Genomic DNA, 21,125 nt, shown 5'->3' with positions numbered 1-21,125 from the left:
TGTAACAACATTGCAATTTGAGTTGGGATTTTTGAAGGTTATTGTTGCAATTTGTTCACTGGCATCATATAGGTGATTTACGGTGTAATTATACGCAGCTTGTGTTAATCAGTGGTATCAGTGCCTCGCCTGGAAGTGGAAGGACCCCTTTGATCTTGTGATGGAAGTGGATTTTTGAACATTAGATGATCTTTATTTGTTGTTTTTGGGTCATGTCCTTCAATTTCAATTTCTCCTTGGTCAATAAGATCCTGAATAAGATCTTTTAATCGGTGACAATTACTTGTCTTGTGTCCCCTCCCTTGATGGAATTCACAGTGTTTAGTATCTCTCCACCATGCCGGTTTGACCTGAGGCTCATAGTTTGATAGTTTAGGTAGAGTGACCAAATTTTGAGAAATGAGTTGTCGCAATACTGTTTCAATGGGTTCCCCTAAGGGAGTGTATGTTCGTTTCTGTTTTTGCTGACGAGGTCTTGGTTCATCATGAGAGGTGATGCGACCTTGATTGGAAGGAACATTTGTGTTGTTCTGAGGTGGAGGATTTTGTCCCACAAACCGAACCACAGGTTGTGCATTTTGGATAGTCCGGGCATCCACAACCCCATCGTTGACGATATTCTTGTTTTTATTCCAGAAGTTTGGTTTATCGCTATTGAAGCATGGGCGAGGACCATCTTTTGGTTCATTAAAGATTTTGATGAGTCCTTTCTTGATAAGTGCCCTTTCACATTTCAAACCCTTGGTGATCATATCATTAAAAGAGTCTGTGTCTTTGACATCCAGGTGAAACTCCATTTCTTCGTTTAAGTTGGAAATGAATATTTCCACTAGCTCTCATTCAGGTAACTGAAGAGAACGTCTGCTAGACATTTGGCGCCATCGTTGCAGGAATACTGAGAATAGTTCACCTGGTTTTTGTTTAGTGTTGCATAGATCAGCCATGGTAATGTCGCGTTCAATGTTATGAGAGTAATGAGCTAGAAACTTTTGGATGAGTTCCTCAAATGTTTTAATGCCACTTGGTAGTCGGGAAAACCATGATGTGGTTGTTCCTCCCAAGCTTTGGGGAAAAAGGCGCATTAGGTAAGTGTCTTCATATGCCACTTCAAGACAAGCATAATGAAATTCTCTGACATGATCACGGGGATCTCCCTTTCCTCTATATTTTTCGAATTTGGGTGTTTCGAATCCTCATGGAAAGGGTGGCATATAAAGATTCCTATCAAAAGGATAGGGACAAATGTCATTGAGTGAGAATTGGTTAGTCTTGACACTGCTATGAAGTTGTTGGGCGAGATTCTCGACTTGTTGCCGCAACATCTCCATTTCATTTGGAGGAGGAGGTGGTGGGTTAACTCGAGGAATGTTATATCTGATGGGATCTCTACCTCTTTCCTCTTCATGACGACTTTGTCTTTCTGATGCTTGTCTTAATTGGGCAAGATCAAAGTCAGAGGGGAGTTTTGCTCCTTCTTGAGCGAGTTTTAAGAAGTGAGCATCCGCATTGCTCCTGAGTATTTCGTCAAACAGTCTATTAAAGAGAGGGTTATGCTGAGCTCTTTCTATTGTTGCAGGAGTGGGAGTACTTGGGTTTTCGTCATTCGCATTTCCTCCAAGTTCTTCTTGAAATTCATTGAGATTTTCTTCTTCTTCTTCTTCTTCTATTTCTATTTCTCGTTGCCTTGACTGTGATCGGGTTTGGGCCATTTTGTTTACAAGCTTTTGTTGAAGTTGTGTGAAAATGATGATGAGTTTTTGATGAAATGAAAGATTGATGGTTGGTGAATTGTGTTGCATGTGGATCTCTAGCACTTTTAAGGTAGATGTAACCGAAATTCCTTTTTTGAATTGCTTGCTTGTTTGATAAGATTTTGATGTGATAAGGTGTAGAGAAATCTGAGATGTGTTACAGATTGAACTACCTAGTAATGAGAGGATTCACTCATGAACTAGTTTTAACCTGCGTAGATGTGTCTCTTAGGATGAGCTTATCCTAGATGTAGAAACAATCTAAAAAGTGATGTGATGTTTTTTATTTCAAGCAATATCTAAAAGAGAACTTGGGACAAGAACCTCTTAATGTTTTGAGAGTTTGGAATGAATTGATGATGAAGTGATGATGTATGAATATGATGATGGATGAAATGTTTTTAACTTCAATAAAAACTTTGTGTCACAAATGGAACAATTTCTACCTCTTCCCTTTCGGGCGTTGGTGGCACTTCTTGAGCTGTGTTGTATGTGATACAGACGTTTGGGAAAAAGTTGGGATTAATCTTACCTCCTTGGTTTTTGTGATAACTTAGAGCTCTATATTGCATAAAAGCTCTACGGTTTAATGTCTCTGAATCAAATTCGTTTGTTTTGCCTTGAAGGTAGAGACGCATGTGTCACAGAAAAACTCTATGGGAGACAAAGATTTGTCTATTTATATAGAAGAATTTCCTCCTTTTGATCAAAGCCTTTGAGCTTAATGGTCTTCTTTTCAAGTTGATATTTTGATGACGCTTCTTCTTTCGCAAGATGTGAAGAATGGTATAAAATTTTGACTCTTTGTTGTTTGCACTTTGTTTTTGGTATTTTTGGTTGTTTTGAAAGATGTTTGGTTGGATGAATACTTTGTTTTTGGAAGTGATCTTCTTTTGATGTTTCTTTGACAAGAAAACAAAGCAAGCACATAAACACAAGAATGTAGCCTCAAAGGCACAAATGAGTATGGGTCTAGATCAACCCAATCCTTGGACTTGTATATGACCCTTCCTTTAGATGTATTTTAAGGTGTATTTCCAAAGCCTGAAGTCGGCTCAATTTGCACTTGGTCTTTAAAACGAACACACTTCAAACACTTTTTATCCCTAAGGTCAAATGGCCAGTTGTGATAAATTTAGCCCACATATATTTCTTCGACTTTGGTACTACATACCTTATGAATCCCGCCGTGGCAGGTAAGGATGTGATATACTAAGTCTTGCACGAGCATAACAAATAGATGATCCCTATGATGGGGGAGTCACCACTTTTATCAAGCCACAAGTGACTTTTCAAAAAGCTATGTTTCTACTCATGGAAATATGTATGGTGAGTATCTTGGGAGCAAAACCATCTATGCTCGTGCACTAAATTATATCGCAAATATCCTCAATCAATAGAACGGGTGGGCTACTACTTAAAGGTGTTTAGTCATGTTCAATGTTTTTAGACATAAGTTCATTCTGCAGTGACTCACTTAAGAGCCTTGTAACTGGTGGTGGGGCCCATTTGTCCTTTCGGCCAGTTACACTGTAGGAACAACTATACCGAAGGCTACAACTTTCGCTCTCACCTGATTTCTATAGCGGCTCGAAGGATTTACCGCTCGAGGTCGTTCCCAAGAGTATCGATCCCTTGGCAGGCCTCTCTTAAAAAGATAAAATTTGAGTGTTACTAACACTTTTCTCTTGCACCGAGGACCACGAAAGCCAAGGGAGAGGATAGTGTGTGTTAGAGGTAGGACCACTCGACTGACTTTTTGCACAAGTGTGCCAAGCACGAAAGACACTTGTTCTTTTTAATCCACCATTGCAATGTGATCTAACTATTTGGAGATGTTGCTCCAACAGTCATGGTGTTATTTTTAACCTTCAAAGGCAATGTGTTTTGTAATCTAGAATTTGGAAATCCTGGTCAACTTGATGAAAAACATGTTTGCTTGAAGTAAAATTTGTTTGCAAAAATCAAAACAAATGGATTGTGTATTTTATGTGCACCAAAATTGGAAGTGTGGATTGTAAATCTTTTTAGTTTGATGCAAGGAAATCAAATTTGTTTGTTGATTTTAAGCACCAAAAGACAAGTGATCCTAACTAGAAAGCAATGAAATTTTTTTTTTTCAAGTTTTAAAAAAAAAAAAAGTTTTAATGCACCAAAAGACAAGTTTGTGATTTTTAATGGTGAGTTTTAACCTGCACAAACAACAATGTGTTAGTAAAATCGATGTCCAAGGGGGGCTTCCACAACCCTAAAATTTCCACTTTTTTTGGTTACAAGGTGATTTTTACGACATTCTGTTGCAATAGCACTAGTCTGTGTTTGAACAGAGGCACTATTTAACACAAAAGCGCTGAAAGAATGAGAAAGACAGAGAGGCAAAAGCGCTGAAAGATTGCAATAGCGCCAAAATAACGACAAACGCGCCAAAACAAGTCCAAAAGCGCTGAAATTTGGACAATAGCGCTATTGTAAGAACAATAGCGCTAAAAACATAAGTGTTGATAGTGCTAGAACGTGTTCAATAGCGCCTAAGCGCAACCTGTGTGACACTTTCAACATTCATACATGTTAGTTTGCTAAAAAAAATGATATTTTTGGTGTTTCGATTCACGTCGGGTTCACCAAATGATGCCCTGCAAAGTGGACAAGGTTAGTCTAAGATAAATAACATAAAAGACACAAGAAAATCATTAGTGTTAGTCAATCAAAAACTAATCTGAACAAACATATCAAGAGAGACACTAAAAACATGAAAGCACATTTAACTAAAGAAGCAAATATGATGAGACATCTCCAAATACCTCCTAACATGCTCTTAGCTCTTTCTCCCTTGTTCCTCTCCTCTCCAAGTTCCAAAATAGTGTAGCTCTCAACAGCTTTTTGCACTATGGATGCTTATGGAGGATTGAGATTGTAGTATTGTGCTCCAAATGTGAAATGAAAAGCTAATACTATGCTATTGATACTAAAAATGATTTATTTTATCCAAAATGACAAGATATTAGTTGATTATGCTAAAATGGTCTCTTAAAATGCTTATAGCTTAAATGCATACAAGTTTTCAAGATCTGGATTATGAAGAAATGGGCTCTATTTATAGGAAAAATGAAGCAATGGATGGTTGAGATTGAGCAATCTCAACAAGGGTCAGAATTGAATGATTTCAAATCCATGTGAGGGCTTTCAACCCAATCCCAGGATGACAAGTGTCAATGTGAGATAGGTTGAGAGGGGAGGGAATAAGCATTAAATGCTTGACATGACTTTGGGAGTTAAAGTCAAGGTTGGTTGAATGAATAAACTCTTTATTCAAAGAATAAAGCTTTTATCCAATGGATAAACTCTTGTGCAAATGTGAAATGGATGAATATGGTCAAAACAATAAATGTTTGGGGGGAAAAGTTTGAAATAACCATAAATGGTTATGTAAGAGCCATAAATGGTCATGTAAGAGCCATTAGTGGTCTTGGAGGACTTTGGGGGTTAATTTGTTGAACACACAAAGCATTAAAAGATTTTCAAAGACTTTGGAGTCTTTAAGAAGTGACTCCATTTTGCTTAGGAATGTGACAATAATTAGGGGATGGATTAGGCTAATTAGGAAGGGGTTAGAAGAATCTAGAAGGGGATTAGATTTTTGCAAGTGGATTTGGGGGGTGAGGGAAAATAGGATTTTATTAAAATAAAAATTCATTTATTCCAATAAATGTGTGCAAGTTGCATTTGTAGGAAAATGCAAGTGGGGGGGATAATGATTTAAATAAATATTTTATTTAATTTATTTAAAAGAGGAAAAAGGGGATTTTAATTAAATTAATAGATTTTATTTATTTAATTGATTGGAATTTGATTTAATGAATTAATTAAAATAAATTGAATAATTTATTTAATTAATAGAAAAATGTTTGGGGATGAATTAATTAAATATTAATTTAATTAATTCATGGCTAGTGGATTTTTTAATCAAATAAATAGCGTTTATTTATTTAATTAAGCTGGACAGATTTGTGTGACTACAAGGGTAATGCATGAGTTCATGGTTAATGGTAAAATTGTAGACTCTTGTTTGGATTTCAACTTTGGAGATTTGGAGCAGCCCCTTCTTTCAAGACTACTAGCATCTAGTAAAAAAAAATCACTTGAACTAAAATAGCAAGATTTTTGCTTTGTTAACGATTACTAGATACATGGATCCAACATGATATCGCTCCCAAGTGTCATGTATAATTTATGTTGATCGGTATTCGCTCTCAAGTATCATAAGTAATTCGTGTTGATTAGTATTTATTTTCTTATGTTATATTTTAGTGTGCCCCATCTTTTTTCATTTGAAAAAAAATTCATGAATATTAGATATATAAAATTGAAATTGATATATATATTAATAATTATCCAATTTTAATATTTTTTTTAAAACTATATCCTTGAAACTACTATATTTCAAATTTACAATAATATTTGTTCATAAAACCTAGACTATGTGTTAACCGGCCTATTTTAAATGAAGTATTATATGGAGGACAACACTAGTTCAATGTAAACAAACAATAGGCCAAGTCCCAAGACAAAAGTAGCACGCACGCCAAGTAAATTAGGTGAAGGCAGGAATAAAGTATGTCCCCTTAAACTATTATATTTGTTTTATCATTGCTATTTGACAAGTTATTTGAACGTTTGGTTCACAAGTTGCGTTTATAGATGAAAAGGCAAAACGACAACTAGGTACTGATGAGAATAAATTTGGAATTTAGTTTTTACTGTAATATGAATTTAATATTGGAAAATGTCATTGTTTCCTTCTAATCAAATGTCTAATCAACCATTCAAGTTTGTTAATCTGTTAAATTTGTAAGGAATAAAATCTCTTTTATAGAAATCAACTTTAATTAAAACAAATGCATACAATGAGTACAAGTTAATTTAGATTTAATTAATGAAAAAGGGTTGTGAATGTTTAAATTTAATTTTTTATAAAAATAAATAAGTGTATTTAGTTATGTATAGAGAGAGATAGAATTTGTTGCATTTTGATGCGTTGATTGTTTTAAAATTTATATGAGGGTTGATCTTGAGTAATTAGAAGTTTATTTCAAGCGATATAAAAATGATTTTTAGATTTTTAGAGTTTGTTTATAATTTAATAGTTTACAAATTTTTAAATATATGTGCACATGCAAAGTAGGCATACATTACAAATTTGCAAGTTAATTGTTTAGGAAAATGTAATCCAGTGAGAAAAATGGAAAGGTTTGGAAATTTTACAAGTACAAAAAATGATATGGTGATGCACTATATAGTGTGGTAGGAGTAATGGGGTATGACAATTCAAGCATAACCATGTGTCATGATTGAGATATCTCTAGGAATCTTTGTGTATCGTAAGTCACTTCTTGAAATCTCAACATAATAATATTAGAGAGGAAAGACCATCTCTAAAAAGTAATTGTAATCTAAGTCGATGTAAGCTTGTAAGTACATAGATCATGTATGATCATATAATAAGTATAAGAGATATTCTATGCTAAGTGAATAAGAAAATATTGAATGGTAGACATGTAAAGCATAATAATTGGAGATAATAATAGAGGGTCACTCCTCACATGGGAGAATAATAAAATGAATATGGTCATAGAGGCATGATGTAGGTACATATGCTATGGGGAAGGCATGTGGAATCCTCAATGTGGATCTTAGGAGTGTGATAACGTATACAAGCATAGAATAGGATGGGGAAGGCATGATACCTTAATGTGGTAAGATAGAGCTCTAGGAGTGCAATCACTCGTGTGAATGAAAAATGGTATAAGGAAAGGAATGCTAAATCCCCACTCCCAATGTAATAGGATAATGCAAGTACATGTAATGGAAATATGAAATATAATACCAAAGGATCAACTTTGTATAAGATAATGGCACGATAAGGATCACAAACATGCGATTCAAGGATGGTAAGGATCATATTGTACGAACCATAGAATCATAAGTAGATGGCGATGAGGATTATAAGAAAATAAATATCATATATAAATATTTATTAGACAAGTATCACACAATTGGGAAATGATCAACCAAAGTGGTAAACATGAAAAACATGTAAACAAACATAAGAGCTAACATGTCAAGTAAGAAAGAAGAAAAATGACCCCCAAGTAGGGGAAAGAAAAACATGAAACACAACGAAGAATGTGAAATGAGCATGAACTATAAGGCAAACATAAGAAAATTAAAAATGACAAATACATGCAAGCAAGAAAAAAGCAAAGTGAAAACTAGGAATGGCATTGATAGTTGGCATGGTTTTTCCACAATCCATGACATATTTACAAGAATGCCTTTGGAAAAAAATTGTGTGTGTTGTTTGTGTCAACGTTTCAGATCGTACTCAATAATCCATAATCAGGAAGAGGAAAATTCCTAATAATGGATTGTTGAGAGCAATTCGAAACATTCACACAAAAACATACACAACATTTTCCAGAAGCATTCTTGAAAATATCATTGATGCTCATGAATCATTGAAACAATCAAGGAAGGTCACCATCATCCTCCAAAACAATATTTTCTTCCCAACATATATCATCATATTGTTCTAAATTTATTTTGGCATTTTCTTCCTCATGGCATGCTTTTCTCTGATACATGTTTCTTCTTGTCAATCTTTTGCACTTTTACAAGTTACACATTATCAATTGGGGGGACATAAGGTGTTTCTTTCTTGACTCATTCTCTTTTTTTTTTTTTTATAATTTGGTGGTCATGTATAAATGTTTGACATTCAAGAACACACTGCAACACTTTGCTTTAGTACCCACACATTCTTCATGTAAAAATTGATGTAAAATGAAGGTAAATAAAAGTGAATAGAGTTTAAGTTATAAGCTAAACCAAATACAAGAGTACACCACTTGCAATATGTTATTACATTTAAGACATTCTCCAAATTGAATACAAAATTAAATGAAAAATAAAATGAATATGCAAATTTCACCATTATAATTATATAAATAATATGTTTGCAAATTTATCTCTTATAAGTGGAAAGTAAGTACATCTAGATAAAAACTTAATTAATTATGAAAACAACCAAATTAAATTACATAAAATTACAACATTAAAAAGAAACTCAAATATTGGGATGGGGTCTATTTTGATTGGCCAAAGTTTCTTGTGGTGAAGCACAAGGTCACGAGGTCTAGTCTCCCCCAACCCACGTGGTACAGGAAGACATGTCACGCTAGCATCATCAATCACGTTACTGTAGAGAGTGCTATATCATCAATCACGTTACTGTAGAGAGTGCTATATCATCAATCACGTTACTGTGGAGAGTGCTATATCCGATTCCTGCAATCTAAAAAAAAGAAACCCAAATATTTTAACTTTAGAAACTTCAAATGGCCAAGACATTATAGAGGTGGATGAGCTACATAACCCAAATGTGATTGGACAAGCTATAGAGACAAAAATATATTGCAGGGGCGGTTGCTTTATGTCTCAAGATCCGTAACTGAGATGAACTCCTCATTAAATATACTGGTTTTTCAAGCTTCCTATTTGCTACCGCTAATTAGTGGGCTGTACAAAGTAACTAAACAACTCCACTTAACTGGAGCGCACAATCTATAATGCGAGCATGCGTGGGCTGTTTTCAGCTTTCCTTCTATTATATAATGTTGTTTGCAAGGCAAATTAGCATATAAAAACAACTCAACTCTTCTATTAAGTGAAATAGTCTGAAGAGCAGTAATACAGTTGTTTCCATCGTCTGAAGAATGAGGAGAAACAGAGTTTTGAGTTGTTTGTTGGTGGGTTTTGTATTGATGTGTGCTGTTGGAGCGCAGCTTACGACCACCTTTTATGATACATCGTGTCCTGCCTTGCAGTCCATCGTTCGCCGACTTGTATTGCAAGCTATCGTTACTGAAACCAGAATGGCCGCCTCTCTTCTTCGAATGCACTTCCATGACTGCTTCGTCAATGTAAATTTACAGACAAATCGATATGTTTATACATGTATATATTTTATTTATGTATTGGATACGTTGGTATAGTATGGTAGAGAGCAAAATATAAGAAAAATGTAATATATTGTAGTGTTGGTTGGGAATCTTTTATTGATGGTTTTTCATATTATTCGGAATAAGTCATATATGGATCGTAGATGATGGGTTAGTCAAAGAGGGGCTAATAATTCAGTTGTTAGAGCACTTTAGTGTCAAATGAAAGGTCCTAGGTTTGAGTCCTAGTTGATCCATATGAGCTCTAGCTCAACATGTAATATCGGAGTCAAGCTAGGAGCCTCAAGCATCTATGGTGTTCTTTAAGGGGGGTTTTGGAAATAAGTCACACTTGGATCAATGATGGGTTGGTCAAAGAGCTCGGAGCTCCAAGCACTTGTAGTGTGGTTTAAGGAAGGTTTTGGAAATAAGCCACTTGGACCAACAATGGGTTCGTCAAAGAGTTAGGAGCTCCAAGCACTTGTAGTGTGGTCTAAAGGGGGTGTTGGAAATAAGCCATTGGAACCAACAATGGTTGGTCAAAGAGCTAGGAGCCCCAAACACTTGCAGCGTGATTTAAGAGAGTGTTGGACATAAACCACATTTGGACCAAAAATGGGTTGGTCTTGAAGAGCTAGAGTCCTAAGCACCTATAGTATGGTTTAAGGAAGGTGTTGGAAGTATGCCACTTGGAACAACAATGGATTATCATTCAAAGAGCTAGGAGTCCAAGCACTTATAATGTGATTTAAGAGGGATGTTGGAAATAAGCCACACTTGGATCGACAATGGGTTGGTCAAAGAGGAGCCAATAATTCAGTTGGTAGAGAATTCCAACAACAAATGAAAGGTTCTAGGTTGAAGTCTTAACTAGTCCATGAGAACTATAATTCAACATAGATACCATCCTCTTCACACTAGAATAGCTTTTACTACTTAATCATTTATTCTTATTATTTTTGTCTTGTTATTTAGACTTGATCATACATAGACTTTGAAGATGTATCATCTATAGTCCACTTCGTTTACATAATATAATACTTTTATTTTTAATACATATAATTTACTTCTCTCTTCGGGATGGTTAGCTTGATGACTTCGTTATCAGGGTGAGATTCTTAAAATGGGTTAGGGTGGGATTCTTAAGATGGGTCAGATATTCAGGAACTTCTTTAATGGGCTATCTATTGATGTTTTTCTTTGGTGTGGTGGCATATATATATATATATATTTAGCTTGTTTTATTGATGTTGGGTTGATACACAAACACATCGTCTTAAATTACTGAATCTTGATTGTTTTGTAAGCTCAGGGTTGTGACGCTTCACTTTTATTGGACGACACTGCTACAGTAACAGGAGAGAAGACGGCAGCTCCAAATAACAACTCAGTGCGAGGATTCGATGTAATAGATACTATCAAAACAGCTGTGGAGAACAATTGCAGCAAAACTGTTTCCTGTGCAGACATTGTCGCTATTGCTGCTCGTGATTCAGTGCTTTTTGTAAGTCCTTTGTTTACTAGTGATGAAACATTTATCCTCACTTTTCAACAACATATCTTGAAAATATTTACTTCCTTTTTACAGTGTTTAATTTTGTTTCAATAGCGTAGTGGTTTTATGTAATGTTGTTTTGTTTCGAATTGGTGTCTTGTTTGGACTTTTTGGGTGTAACTTTTTCAATATAATATTGTTAAACTTTTCCTTCCTAAGTCTGTTTATAGACATCTTTGGAGAAAATTGAACTTTTCTTAATTGTAGATTTCACGATAGTTTAGAAGTGAGAAAGAGCATCATATTCATATTAATTTAAAATTTCTAAATTATATCATGCAAATATATTTTATCATTGTTTCCAATCATACTCCATAATCCATCATCAAATTGTTTACAGAGTGGAGGTCCCAGTTGGTCAGTTCTTTTAGGAAGAAGAGACGCAACAACTGTAAATGGAACAGCACCCAACTTTGTTATCCCCTCCCCAGTCGACAACCTTACTGAAATCATTAGAAAATTTGCGGATGTCGGACTCAGTATCACAGATGTTGTATCTTTATCAGGTCTCTCTTTATCTCTAGACATTAAAAGTCTTCTATTCTATTCTCTCTCGATTGCTGAACATTAAATCTATTCTATTCTATTCTGTTCTGAACTATGTCTGGTGGATATAGGAGGCCACACAATTGGACGTGCCCGATGTGCAACTTTCAATAACCGGCTGTTCGACTTCAATAGCAGTGGAAGCCCTGATCCAACCCTAGAATCGACAATGCTTGCCACACTTCAGGTTACTTGCCCTCCATCTGGAGATAACAGTACGTTAGTGTCTCTTGATCGTCGATCCAGGGATTGGTTTGATAACGCCTACTTCAAGAATCTTCAGAGCAATAATGGGCTTTTGCTGTCAGATCAAGAACTTTATTCCAGTTCTAATGCTCAAACCAAGGCTCTGGTGGACACCTACAGTGCAAGCCCAAGTACCTTCTCTACTGATTTTGTAAATTCCATGATCAAAATGGGAAACATAAGCCCACTTACTGGTACTGCTGGTGAGATTCGCACCAATTGTAGGGTTGTGAATTCTTAGAAACCCAGAAGTAAGTAAAGCAAGGCTTATCATGAAATGCTTTGTTAAAAAGGAGAAAATGTCTCTTGTCAATCTAGGAGGAGTAGAATCAAGTAGATCCACAAGATTTTAGATTTTTACAGTTGAAATCATAAGACTTTGGGTGTTATTGTATCATGTTATTGGATTTGATTGTATGTTGAGTTTTTTAATCAATATTTTAGATCTGATTTAAAGATTTATTATCGAAAATAATTTTAATAACAATATGAATTGTAAAAACTTGATATCGAATCTTTTAAAATTCTTTTTCTTATATTTATTTTGATCTTATGTAAATATTTGTCATGGGTTTATTTGGATTAGGGTTAAATTGTTCTCACCTTGCAATATTGTTGTCTCTTCTTCTAAAAATAACATATTTAGCCCATTAATTTCATTTAATTAAAATATTTATTTGAAATTGAAAAGTTTAGATTCTATTTTCAAAAGCTTTTAATTTTTTTAAAAAATATTATAAAATTAAATGAATGGTTATAATTTTTTAAAAGTTATTACATTAAAAAATATATATTTAGAAAAAAACTAAAGTATATATAAAGGATAAATCTTAATAGTTAATCAAAATCAACAAATAGTTTAATGAATTAGACATATGATTTAAAAAATCACAGCCATACTCATAAGTTCATTAAAGAAAGAAAGAAAAAGAATTCTAATTCTAATTTTAAGGCATAATAAAATGATTATTAAGTCATTACATTAAAGAAGCATCTATAAATTAAGATACTTCAAAAATTGTACATTAGCAAAAGGAACATTTTTTGCCTCATCAAGATCTATCCACTCCCGCTACTTGAAAGGTCTATGTTCATATGTAAGGGGGCACACTCTATCTAACCATTGTTCCATTCTAATCCTTGAGGGGATTGGGACTAGTGTGTCATAATTCACATATTGTTAGGATTCAAAGGACAATGACATATTAAACGGCTAGGTTAGAGATTTCAACATCTCTAGGAGTAAAAGCAAACCATATGAAACTAAAAAAGGAGGTTCGATCTACTTTAGGGATAAGTATTGTGTCCTAGATTTAGAAATTTACATGGAAATTAAGAAAATTGACTCACCATTGCCTCTTCCTTAGCCTAGAGTGACTTGTCAAAGAGAGTCAAGGGAAACCAATTGATTGCTCATGAAGCATTATCTTAGACCAAATAAAGGATTACAGTTACTACACCTTTAGGTCCAACTCTTCTACTTGAAATTTAATATGCATCATAGTATATATATAAGAAATTTTGATTTATAACAATCTACTTTACATCTGTCATTAACAATATTTTTATTTCTATATTTCTTTTTTTAATTTAATAAGGGATCTATTATGCGGACCCAACTTAAAACACAATAATTTACATAACTTAATTAGGTAAAAGGCAACAAAATTCCTTCATTAACAACCCATGCAAGGGTAGAGTAAGATAGACAAAAAATGTAGGAGTTAAAGATTATCTATACACAAAAGGATCACCTACAAAACAAAAGAGAAAATTTTACAAGAAAGTATGAAAAAAATGAACTTTCTTGATATTAAGGACTATTATGGGTGTGTGCAAGAAGTTGAGTCCATTTTTTGGCCAAAAAGTGGAAGTGTTTTCTCTGTTTAGAGGAATTCGTCTCGATTGACCTAAAAATTTAAAGCACTTAAAGAATGAATCTTGAAAAAGTTAGTAATAGAAAATGTAGTGCTTGAAGTCTAGTTTCAAAATATGTAATTTATTTTAATACTCAGATGATATAAATTAAGTTTCAATAAGCATTTCTAAAACCTATAGTTTGAAAGTCACTTTTTTAGGACCATACCATGCCCGTGTATGACAAGTATAATTTGACCTAAATGAGAGTATTTTTTATGAATCCTTTTGGGAAAATATTTTTAACTCACTCACCTTTGATGAGGATATTTTTTTGAATTTTATATTTGTTAATTTTTTATTGGCCATAATTATTGTTTTGAAAAACCCTCATGTACAACAAGCATAACTTGACCTAGCTTAACATTTTTTTATTTTTTTGAAACTGTATATAATTGTCTCTAATTTGATGCCATATAATTTGTTTTTCAAAAAACTTAAAAACAAAAAAGTTATTAAAAAAAAAAAAGAAACCTTGCTATTTCAAGTTTATGGATCTCTTTCATTAGAAATTATTTTAAAAATAAAAAAATTAATCCAATTTTAAAACAAATGACTTATTTGGAATCTAGGCAGTCTTTTCTATAACAGGTTTTCATTGTTTCAATTATTTTTTAAATTGCTATTCAAATATATGTCCAAAGTCATTAATTAGTATGGACACTAATATGGCCTTCATGTTACAAGTCAAACTAGGTCAAGGCAAAGAGCCGACTCTCTGAGCCATTTAACAACGAAAAATCCAAAGGGCAAACCGAGTCGAAATTTGAAATTTTTACAAACGGGATCGCGAATAGTAATCGGGATCCCGTTTAGGATTCATGATCCTGTTAATTTTTTTTAAAAATTAAACGGACAAATTACGTGATTGGGGTCCTATTTAGGATACGAGATCCTAATTCGAAAAAAACAATCGAGATCACGTTTGGATTTTTACCCTTTTTTTAAATAGTGTTGTATTTATAGCAATCATTTTCACTAATACCACATGTCCTATTGTACGACTTTTTCTATATTATTTTATGAACCTTGTCTTGTGGATACTCTTTTCTTGCAATTTTATATCCATTTTTGGAAGGAATCAATCATTGCATACCTTTAAAGCCATAATTTGTTAATCACAAGATATAAAAAATATCAAAAGAAAAAACAAAGGATGAACATGACCGCAGAATAAATTCAAGCACAAAGAGAGGAGGCAAAACTTCAAAGAGGCAATTTAATGGTTTTTCGCCATAAAGACCAAAGAAAATATGCATAAACAAATGAAAACCATTAAACCTGAAACGAAATGACTTGCTTCTTGTCCACAAACTCAATGCAAATCTCTTTCTTTTGTTCCATAGAACAATGAATTCCCAAAAGTAGATTAAGATAACATCAACTCATTGCACAATACACCATAACCATCTTTTCATTCGAAATGGTTGCAAACAGTGCTCCCAAGACACAATTAACATGTCGTTAATAAATGTCGCAACACAAATGTAGCTTGCAAGCAACATCGGAGCTGAAGATTGAATTTTTAAAAAACCCCACCAATAAATGTAGAAACAACGACAACAACTTTCCGATCGCCGCCTGACAAAGAGCCTCCTGGTGAGCGGTTACTTTTCTAACTTACTCACAATTTTCTAAGCTTAAAAGTCCCCACTAAAGCCTATCGGCTAATTACACTTGTGCCTTCAAGTGAGCATATACATCCCTTGATATCATAATGAAGTGGCCCACCATTATAGATAGAATAGGTTTCAATAAGGAGGATCCCACCCAATTATTGTTTGCACTAATTAGATAAGAAAAGGGAAAAATATTAATATGCCATGATTGGCAAGAATGTCCACCACCCTATTGTACATGCTGTGCCAATGATAAATCAAACCTCTTACTAATAAAGGTAGATTCTTATAAGAGAACACAATTTCTAATTTGAAAAATCTCCTTATAAAGGTCATTTATGACTTTCGGTAAATCTGCTTCAACTTTTAGATTTTTATAACCATGTGAATAGGTTAGATAAAATATTTGTATCATTAATTCCTCCTTAGATTTATTATTTGTCTTCTATCTCAATATGAAAGACATCTTTGGCCATCTTGTTTTAATAATTATAAATGATAAAATTATATTTAGTTAGATTTGGGTTCCCATTAGAATCCCTATTAAAGTTTAAAATCTGCCAACCTTTAGGGCTAGATTCAAATTTTTTACTCTGCCACTTTTCTTATTGACTATCAACCCACTAATGGGAGGAGCAACCTAAAATTTCAATTTTTAAGATCTAAATCTCTAAAAAGGGCATGGATAAAACACCTTCGAGTATCTAAATTCATGAACTCTAAAATGGAAATCTATAATTTATTTTATGCTTCAACATGTGAGTCTCCATTTTAGCATGTCTATTAGCATTTCAGACATCCATTGACTCAAGGACGCTAACATGATTTGCTTAAAAGAGAGTGCAGTTTTTGGATGCAAAAATCTTACATACAATCGAATCCAGAAATTGCATACTCTTTTATATGATGGATTGTGGAAATCTCTTAGAATAGATGATTTCCTTATTTATTTTGTAAAATTTCAACATTTTTCTAATATATTTATAAAAAAATTTAGGCTTCTAACCCATTTTCATGATATGAGCTAATCCTTTGTGTTTAAATTTAACCTTTATATTTGTACGTTTATTTACATTTTTCCCCCCTATCATGGTTTGACATATTTGTGCATATTTTAGCATATACATAAACCTGTGGAACAACTCTTTATAGATTAATGCCTCCTTTTCCAACCCCAAATCTATGATTTTCCTCTATTTATCATTTTTATTCTTGTATTTTTTGGTTTTGTAGCATCTAGAGACACTTTAATATGTTATTTATCGCCATTGCTAATCATCTCTTTGTAGGATTTTATTTTAAATTTTTTTGCTAGCTTAAATATTATTAATTTGTGTAGGTTTCTAATTTATTAAACATTTCCATTCACAAAGCATTATATCTACTTCAAGAATTAGTGCACCTAAGAAATTTATGTGTATCTTTAGCATTTATGTTTTGAGATTAACATTTTTGTTTCTCTATTAGTACGCGCTCATTATTCATAGAATTTTCATCATTTTCCTTGAATTTTGTGTTTTTAACTAGCCATTGTAAATGCGAATTTTTGGTGCCAACCATCTATTTTTATATAATTTATCTAGTCCAAGACATGTTGTGCAACTACTAGTTTATTTTTGTGTATATTTTTCTTTTCCAAGGATCTACCTTTTATCACTAGTCTGCTTACACACTTGTGCATGCTAAGGTTAATGAACTCTTTTATGATTTACTCATGAGAATGTGTTAGGTGTGTATGCTATGTCCTTGTACTAAAATATGATCTTGGAAATTAAAAAAACACTTTCTTGTTTTGTTTTATTTTATTTAGTTCCAAGGAGAAAAATTATGTATGATCTTCCATTACACTGCAAGTTAATCTTGGGAATAAAGGAACTTTATATTTATATTCCCTTAGTAGGAATTACCTTGGATTTCATCACCAAGGGGGGTGATACTAAATCACATGTACTAGTAGGGTATAGAAATTATTATAAGAAACAAGAGACTCACTTCAAATGAGGGCTCTCATGTTTGGCACAACCTCTTTGTCTATTTTATTAGGACACTTGGGTGAAGTGATAAGTACTTTACCCAACCACTTTCTCTTAGATATGACTCTCATTTTAAAAATTTTGACCTTACCCACCCTATATATATATATATCCTAGCAACTTATTTATCCTAGATAATGCATTTGGTGATGTGTAATTATGATGCATAGTTAGGGATTAATGATGAGAAGTTACTCATTTTGTGTCTCTAAAAATAGGTTTTTAGGTTGTATATTCTCCTCTCTCACACATTTGGGTGATCTTGAGTTATAAAAAATGGTTCATTCCTTATACTAGTGCACTCAAAATTTTGTAAACTTTCACTTGAATAAAATAGGATTGTAATGTGCTTGGGGTTTCTCCTTGTACAAAACCTATGAATACATTTGAATCCAAAAAACACTTTAAATATTTTTAACCATCAAATATAAAAGTAAAAAATTCAACCTTTAAAAAGACCAAATCTAAAAATTATTCTTATAAACCAAAATTTGAAATCATCATCATAATCAACCCCCAAATTAAAATTCATTCATCCACCTTGTGTGGAATCCACCCATTCTTAATTCACAAATGCAAATCCTAATCCTAATCCTAAAATCGTAATTATTTAGTCTATACGACATAGATAAGAAATTATTTAATTTTGAACAACTGCAAGCATGGGATAATAATCAATGATGTATAACTGGATAAATAAATATATAAATGTATAGTTTCTTATGATTAAATAATTAAATTATAAGTTTAAAATAAATCATTTTGAATATTTAAATATATTAAAAAATAATTTTATTAAACATTAATAATACTAATAAATAAATAAGACGTTAAGGCGGGTGCTAAATAAATAAAAACTAAGCTCATATATGAAGTCACCCATGCCTAAGTAAATGGAAATATAAAAAAAACTCATAAATTTTTTTGTAAACCATCAATGCTTAAGAGAAAGCAAATATAAAAAGAGAAATAAAGAAAAAGAAAGATGATTTTTTTTTAATTTTCATGGGAGAAGAGAAAACGCAGGTTGTAGGGCATCAAATTGAAGAAAAAAACTTCAATTTATGAAGTTGCCTACTCCTGGAAGGCATGGCGACCTCCAAAATGGACAAGTTTTGACTGACTTTGACAAAAATCAATGCATCAAGAGGATTGAAAACTCTATGACCTTTTATTTTAAAAAAATAAAAACAACATTGGTGTTTATTGCTATTTGGAAGAAAATGTGAGAGCTGAAAGTGGAGAGCATGGAGGAAAGTTGCAGCTATAGCTATTGGGAAAAAGAAAACCTAGGACTCCATTAATTCATATTCTACTTCTTTTTTTAGTTGAATTTCTTATTTCTATTGTGATCCAATGAATAAAATTTTAAATATAAAAAATTAATTGTCTTATTGTGAATGTTGGGTGTTGTGGATTTGTGTATTCAACTTAGTAAAATCTTAAATCGCCTCTTTCCTGCTGATTATGCAACACTTGTTGGCAACAACAATGAAGGAAAACTGAGAAGGGAAGGGCAACGGCGGGGGGGGGGGGGGGGTGAGTGGGGTGAATCAGTTTTCACCGAACTTAAACAAATTTTAGTAAAAACACAAAACCGTGTCACGTTTTAGGCCAACTTCTTAGCACAAGTGAATTTAAGTAATTCTAACTAAAAATTAATTTTAGTCAAGCATATGGTTTATAGAGATTCATTATAGCTATCTTATATACGGCCACAACTTTTCCAATTGGAGTTGTCTACTAAATGTATATTTTATACCACTTTGGGTATAACTACCAATTTTTTAAATTTTTTTCGAAAAACTCGATGTTTCAACAACTCCTACTCTTATAAATAATAGTTTTTTGAAATGTAAAAATACCCTTTTATAGATCTATAAGTAAATTTTCCAAAATATATATCTTTTAATATTTTAATTAATTCTTATATTTTATATTCTATTTTTATTGAAAGTAGGTCATCAACACTAAAATTTAAGGTTGATTGTCTTGTAAAGGAAAAATACTAAAATTTATTTAAAATTTTTGAAAAAAAATAAATGCACTAAAAAAAATAGTCTATGTCAAGATGATATAATTATTTTCTAATTTGGATAAATAATTTTAAAAAAAGGTGACGCCAAATGAAAAGAGCTATATTTTAGTACATGCAAGTTTCCAAATTTATTGAAATATATATATTAAATACTTAAAAATATATTTTTGCAATAAAGTTTCAAGTTATCAATATAAACAAAAAAAATTGAAGAAAAAAAAGGTAAAATTTAATATTAAAGTGTGATGCCTTGTGTAACTTCAATTTCAATATTCTATCAACAACTAAATTATAATGTTTTTACTTTATAAGAAAGTATATTCAAATAATTTTTTAAGTTTTTAAAAAATTACAAACATAAAATACACAAAACAAAATATACATTTTATTAGTTTACATCATTTCAAAATTCAAAACATATATTTCACTTTCTATTGATTCAATTTAAAAAGTTGAATAAGCATTGGCCATTTCCATTATAAAAGTGTGACACAACTTTATGCTTTTACCCTTAACCACAATCGTAGATTTGATCATTAACATCAAGAACAAAGATAAACACCACAACATCAATTCACATAACACATAGATTTTGATGTGGAAAACCCAGTTAAGGGAAAAACCATGGTGGAAACCTACCCACAATATGATGATACTCCACAATAGTATATGTAAATATTACAATGGAGAATGCACATGCATCCAGACACATTGTCTAGAGCTCACTACTCAAATACAAGAGAGGGATACAACCCTCAGAGGAAGAAAGGAAGGCTCACTACCTTACAAATATTGGACACCAATCCGGATTACATGAACTAAAAGAATAGCATCTTCAAATGCCTGATCACAATTCTAGTTAAGTACAATGTCTGCTCTGCAACTCTCTTCTTCACTTCATCACTCTTTTGAAAGATCAAAGGCTTGTTCGCACATACAACACCCTCTAAGAACACAAACACACATGATTATTACTCTTATTTATACAAATCATCAATCTTAATTTCAAGGTCAGCTCAACTCATAAGACCTAATTACAAAATTACATCACACGATACATAAATCAATATGTAGACCAATACAATGTCGGAAAGGACATAGCATGGACCTAAATCAAAACCTCAAACATGCAACACCACCGAATATCTCGCCAAGGTCATCTACAACACACAAGAATCATCAGGTCGGCCAAAAGGTCATATAACACGAAGAATACCACCTCACCAAGAAAATAGTGTGTGTGCAATTATTAATGCGGACCAGCAACACAAATAGAACATGATCGAAAAACATCAACAAGCAACGTGAATTCCACCTCAATAACTCAGATTACTAGAATCATCATCATCTTCCTCTCAGAGCTCAAGAACACCAACATAAATTACTAACAAACTGAAAGATACGCTTGTGAAGTTTCAAATCA

At 32.7% G+C, this 21,125-nt stretch overlaps 1 protein-coding gene across 1 annotated transcript; it reads left to right on the top strand.

Moving 5' to 3' along the window:
• The first annotated feature begins 9,468 nt into the window (after positions 1-9,468).
• LOC131049150 (peroxidase A2) lies at positions 9,469-12,489 on the top strand. The gene is made up of 4 exons (XM_057983183.1): positions 9,469-9,730; positions 11,061-11,252; positions 11,644-11,809; positions 11,921-12,489. Exons 1-4 carry the CDS (start codon positions 9,524-9,526, stop codon positions 12,334-12,336), a joined length of 981 nt encoding a protein of 326 aa, XP_057839166.1. The 5' UTR covers positions 9,469-9,523; the 3' UTR covers positions 12,337-12,489.
• The last annotated feature ends 8,636 nt before the right edge of the window (positions 12,490-21,125 follow it).

The sequence above is a fragment of the Cryptomeria japonica genome, chromosome 2, assembly GCF_030272615.1.
Source record: "Cryptomeria japonica chromosome 2, Sugi_1.0, whole genome shotgun sequence".
Lineage (NCBI taxonomy): Eukaryota > Viridiplantae > Streptophyta > Pinopsida > Cupressales > Cupressaceae > Cryptomeria > Cryptomeria japonica.
Note: the sequence above shows the minus strand (reverse complement) of the source record. Positions and strands in the feature narration are given on the sequence as shown.